Source organism: Ranitomeya imitator, chromosome 3, assembly GCF_032444005.1.
Source record: "Ranitomeya imitator isolate aRanImi1 chromosome 3, aRanImi1.pri, whole genome shotgun sequence".
Lineage (NCBI taxonomy): Eukaryota > Metazoa > Chordata > Amphibia > Anura > Dendrobatidae > Ranitomeya > Ranitomeya imitator.
The window spans coordinates 765630466-765637135 of record NC_091284.1 but is presented as its reverse complement, the minus strand read 5'-3'; the positions used below and the strand labels follow the sequence as shown (position 1 = coordinate 765637135).

Here is a 6670-nt window from a genome sequence, read left to right as displayed (position 1 = left end):
ATATATTTATCTATCTAATATCTATCTAATATCTATCTATCTAATATCTATCTATCTATCTAATATCTATCTGTCTAATATCTATCTAATATCTATCTATCTAATATCTATCTGTCTAATATCTATCTATCTATCTATCTAATATCTATCTGTCTAATATCTATCTAATATCTATCTATCTAATATCTATCTGTCTACTATCTATCTATCTATCTATCTAATATCTATCTATCTAATATCTATCTATCCATTAAGTATCTGTATATATTCAAATCAAATCAAATGAGCTTTATTGGCAGGACTAAGTACATGTTAGCATTGCCAAAGCATATGGTAAAAATTATTATGCATGGGATATTCTGTGCTCCAATGCATTTGCATGGTGGGAAGTGATCAGAGTATAATCCCAGTGCTACATATCGCAATTTACTGCTATGTGTCCTGTCCTTTCCGGTCACAAGAATGGACAATGCTTCAGCAAGGTGTATATCAAAGCTATGCCCCAATGACAGATGGGTGAGTGCAGAATTGCACCCTGTCCTGTCCCTTCTTGTCTGCAATCAGTCTGCAGCTCAAAAGGGGACATTTACATGACAAGGGACAGGGCGCCTGACTTTGTCGCCTCCATATGGGAGGGCATCAGAAAAAGAAAACTTTACACTGACCCCTCAACTTTCCCCTCAATCTCCTCCCTTCTACAGTCTTAGCAAGGTTGTTGGACCCTAGGGGAAATCATTGCACCATGATCTGAGAATTTGATACTGTTATATCCATGTTATGCACATAGAATTTAATATTAACCCTATCCCTATAAATGTCCTTAGACTGTAATCCTCACCTTATAATGTTCATAGACTGTAATCATAGCCTATAATGCCAATTGACTGTAATCCTAACATTATAATGTCCATATACTTTAACACTAACCCTATAAATGTCAATAGACTGTAATCCTAGCCCTACAATGTCCATAGACTGTAACCCTATCCCTATAATGTCCATAAACTGTAACCCTATCCCTATATTGTCCATAGACTGTAATCCTAGCCCTATAATGTCCATAAACTGTAACCCTATCCCTATAATGTCCATAAACTGTAACCCTATCCCTATATTGTCCATAGACTGTAATCCTAGCCCTATAATGTCCATACACTGTAATCCTAGCCCTATTATTTCAATAGATTGTAATCCTAGCCCTATAATATTCCCAGACTTTAACATTTAACCCTAACCCTCTAATGTCCATAGGCATCAATACTACCTCTATAATGTCCATTCATTTAAATACTGCTAAACCTATAATGTCCATAGACTTTATTAATTTCCTGCTAACCCTCCAGTGCCTAGTCATGAATAACCATTTTATGCGCACAAGCTTCCATACTAACCCTATAAGTTCCATGGAGATTATGCATTCATATCCATATATAAAGTCCATAATTGTTCATGTATTTATACACATATTGGTTTATACAATGGATTGCCCTGACATATCACCATTGTAACCTAATAATGCGCACAAACAATAAACTCATGGAATGGATATTTATATTATATATTGTATTGCCATTCATGTAGCCATTTATCTTCACTATAGGTGTGGCATTTATTCAGGGCACAATGACATGTCACAGGCTGTAACAGATAAGATCATATATGCCCATGTCATTGTATCCACATCAGAAATATATTATTATTATTATTATTATTATTATTATTATTAAATATGGACCTCACTGGTTACATGTGAATGCCACCATGAATGCCCATTTCCCAATAAATAAACCAATGACATAACAGGCGGTTCTGCCATCACCACAAGAAGGAAATCCCCAAATGTAGATCCCGACCCTCGTGTGGGGAACAGTCCTGGGTCTCAATCTTCCAAATCAGTAATCAGTTCTAAAAACCTTACAATATAACTGGAAACAATCAGTCATTAAGTGTCTCATATAGATGAGTTCTGACTTTGTAGAAAATATTTTTTCCACCTTGTATCTTAAATTCCCAGATATCTTCTGCTGTCATCCTATAATACGTATCTCCAGTTATTTCAGTGAGAATCTGACAACCAGTATGGCTACTCAGCTTTCCTGGATTCCAGAATGGCACATTTGTTTAATTAGCCAGTGGATTCCATAGGAAGGAATGAATGATTTTGTAATTCTGGAGGACCCCAGAAATGCTGAGAGGCAAATCCCATGGGAAGCAATGATAACAGCCAATCACCCAGCTTTCCCAGATCCAGATCGCACTAGTTATTGCATGGCTGATGTATCTGGATGACACACATCCCACCTTTCCTGATGCCCATCTTCTTACCAGTGGTCCCCTGAGTTGCTGGCTTTCTCATCCAGTCGTAGTGGTGTCTCCGGTGCCCATCTGCCATCCCCGGAGAGATCTGAGGTTGATGCCCTGTTGGCAGCACTCCAACGCATGGTGGTCCCTGCACCTGCCCAGTGGGGTAATCAGACACGGGGCTGTAGCCCAAACTGCCCCCCGGAGAGGGGTTTAGAGGGGTATGTGCGGTGGGGTAGGCGGTGTGACCCCAGTCTTCTCTAGCCGCTCCATAAGGGGTGATCCAGGCGGGGGATCCAGAAGGAGCAGCCCCCTCTAGGCTCAGTCCATGATAGCCTCCATAGTCAGGGTACTGGGGGGCAGTGGGGAAGTTCTGCAGCCCGGGGTGGCCCCGCATAGGTCCAGGGTACATGCCAACGTCCTTGTCCAGGAGGTAACTCACGTACATGGTGGCAGGCCGGTGCCAGCTAGCCGCATACTGCTCCGCTGCCCCTCTGCCCCGGCTCTAGGTGCCTTCATTGGCCACCACTCCACGATCACACATTGCATTAGTAATGGCAGAGCCGGGGGCCGGTGACGTCACAGGGCAGAGCCCCCCCGCCACCATTTGCATGTGAAGTGAGATAAGGAGAGGGCAGCGACCTGATCACACACAATACTCCGGGCTTTATTGTCTCACAGCTTCCTCCTTCCAATACAGACCTGCTGCACTTTACCCTCCAATCACAGGTTCAAAGGGCGCAAGTCAATAGAGCCAGAACCAGGGGGCAAACAAGATGCAGCCAGGGCAGGGGGCAGACAGCCCCAGGTGAGGAGCCACCAGCCGGGGAGGATCCGGCCCCTCATCAGTGGCCTCTGTGGGCCACCAGACTCCTGCAACACAGGATCAGCAAACACACAGGGAGGTATATCTGTATGGGAGGTGTATATAGGGGAGGTATATATATATATATATATATATATATATATATATATATAGGGAAGGTATATCTATATGGGAGGTGTATATAGGGGAGGTATATATATATATATATATATATAGGGAAGGTATATCTATATGGGAGGTATATCTGTATGGGAGGTGTATATAGGGGAGGTATATCTATATGGGAGGCGTATATATAGGGGAGGTGTATATAGGGGAGGTATATATATATATATATATAGGGAAGGTATATCTATATGGGAGGTATATCTGTATGGGAGGTGTATATAGGGGAGGTATATCTATATGGGAGGCGTATATATAGGGGATGTATATACTGTATATATAGGGGATGTATATCTATATGGGATGCGTATATATAGGGGAGGTGTATATAGGGGAGGTATATCTATATGGGAGGCATATATATAGGGGAGGTGTATATATAGGGGAGGTGTATATAGGGGACGTATATTTATATGGGAGGCGTATATATAGGGGAGGTATATACTGTATATATAGGGGAGGCGTATATAGGGGAGGTGTATATAGGGGAAGTATATCTATATGGGAGGCGTATATATAGGGGAGGTGTATATAGGGGAGGTATATATAGGGGAGGCGTATATATAGGGGAGGTGTATATAGGGGAAGTATATCTGTATGGGAGGTGTATATAGGGGAGGTATATCTGTATGGGAGGCATATATATAGGGGAGGTGTATATAGGGGAGGTATATCTGTATGGGAGGTGTATATAGGGGAGGTATATCTGTATGGGAGGTGTATATAGGGGAGGTATATCTATATGGGAGGCGTATATATAGGGGAGGTATATACTTTATATATAGGGGATGTATATATGGGATGCGTATATATAGGGAGGGTATATCTATATGAGAGGTGTATATAGGGGAGGTATATCTATATGGGAGGCGTATATATAGGGGAGGTGTATATATAGGGAGGGTATATCTATATGGGAGGTGTATATAGGGGAGGTATATCTATATGGGAGGAGTATATAGGGGAGGTATATCTATATGGGAGACATCTATAGGGGAGGTGTATATATATAGGGAAGGTATATCTATATGGGAGGTGTATATATAGGGAAGGTGTATATATAGGGAAGGTATATCTATATGGGAGGCATATATAGGGGAGGTATATATAGGGAAGGTATATCTATATGGGAGGCGTATATAGGGGAGGTATATATAGGGAAGGTATATCTATATGGGAGGGATATATAGGGGAGATACAGTATATAGGGAAGGTATATCTATATGGGAGGCATAAGGGATGTGTATATATAGGGAAGGTATATCTATATGGGAGGCGTATATAGGGGAGGTATATATATAGGGAAGGTATATCTATATGGAAGGCATATATAGGGGAGGTATATATAGGAAAGGTATATTAATATGGGAGGCGTATATATAGGGGAGGCGTATATATAGGGGAGGTTTATACATAGAGAAGGTATATCTATATGGGAGGCGTATATAGGGGACGTATATACTATATAGGGAAGGTATATCTATATGAGAGGCATGTATATAGGGGAGGTAAATATATAGGGAAGGTATATCTTTATGGGAGACGTATATAGGGGAGGTATATACTGTATATATAGGGGATGTATATCTATATGGGATGCGTATATATAGGGGAGGCATATATAGGGAAGGTATATCTATATGGGAGGGGTATATATAGGGGAGGTGTATATATAGGGGAGGTGTATATATAGAGAAGGTATATCTATATGAGAGGCGTATATATAGGGGAGGTGTGTATATAGGGGAGGTATACATAGGGAAGATATATCTATATGGGACGCATATATATAGGGGAGGCGTGTATATAGGGAAGGTATATCTATATGGGGCATATATAGGGGAGGTATAGGTATATGGGAGGTATATATTTATGGGAGGTATATACACAGGGAAGGTATAGCTACATGGGAGGTGTATATATAGGGGAGGTACATCTATAGAGGAGGTATAGCTTTATGGGAGGTGTATATATAGGGGTGTATATCTATAGGGGAGGTGTGTATATAGGGGAGGTATAGCTATGAGGGAGGTATATCTATAGGGTATATATATATATATATATGGGAGGTATATACATAGGGGAGGAATATATACAGGAGAGGTATATCTACAGGGGAGGTATATCTGTAGGGAAGGTATATATACATAGTAGGTATATCTACAGAGAAGGTAAAGCTGTAGGAGAGGTGTATCTATAGGTAAAGTATAGCTATAGGGGAGATGTATCTATGGGAGAGGTATAGCTGTAGAGGATGTATAGATCTAGGGGAGGTATATGTATAGGGGAATATAGGTATAGGGGCAATATAGCAATTGCGGGATGTATATCTAAAGGTGATGTACAGCTACAAGGGAGGTATATCTACAGGGAAGGTATATATAGTGGAGATATATCTATAGGAGAGGTACAGTTATGAGGGAGGTAAAATAAATATCTATAATTAATCTCGTAACTCTATATCTGTTATTCATAGTAACATAGTAACATAGTTAGTAAGGCCGAAAAAAGACATTTGTCCATCCAGTTCAGCCTATATTCCATCATAATAAATCCCCAGATTTACGTCCTTCTACAGAACCTAATTGTATGATACAATATTGTTCTGCTCCAGGAAGACATCCAGGCCTCTCTTGAACCCAGGGCTGCCACTAGAAATTTCGGGGCCCCATACTGGCAAAATTTTCGGGGCCCCCTTGAAACTCCGCCCAGGCTCCACCCCAGCCCCGCCTCCAGGCTCCACCCCACGAACTGTCCACAGTCCCACCACTCTCTCTTGGAAAATCTCCACTTCTCACCTATCACACATTGACAGTTCCCATCACCAGATCACACATATAGCCGGCAGCTTTTGTTTTGGCCAAAAGATTTTTTAAGCCGCCACCACAACAAGGTAGACACTTTTGGCCGGGCCCTACTCTACTGTAACCTACTAAATATTTGTTAAAATATGCAATACAATTTAGGTATATTTTTATTTATTTTTCAATTTTTAAAATGACCTATAATACTACATACAAGGAACAAATACCACAACACTATGACCAGATGACATATTACCACCACAGTGATCGAATAATATAAAATACAAGGAACAAATACCGCTACACCATGACCAGACCACATATTACCTCCACATCATGACCAGACCACATATTACCAACAATGACTGAATACTACAATACTGATCAGTAATACAAAAAAAACCCACAATACTATCACCATCAGTGCCATTATGCACAGGAGATCTGTAATTAGTAAGCAGTGTCTGTGTACAGGTAATACAGTGATCACTGGTGACATTACACACAGGAGCTCTGTATATAATGTATAGATAATACAGTGATCACTGGTGACATTGTACACAGGACCTCTGTA

General features: G+C 40.8%; 1 protein-coding gene across 1 annotated transcript in view; it reads right to left on the bottom strand.

Moving 5' to 3' along the window:
- Positions 1-2965, bottom strand: part of CDX2 (caudal type homeobox 2) — an 11857-nt gene extending 8892 nt beyond the window's left edge. The window contains exon 1 of the mRNA XM_069759033.1: positions 2326-2965. Coding sequence (XP_069615134.1) covers positions 2326-2749 — 424 coding nt within the window. The 5' untranslated portion in view covers positions 2750-2965. The remainder of the gene's footprint in view (positions 1-2325) is intronic.
- Positions 2966-6670: the final 3705 nt, after the last annotated feature.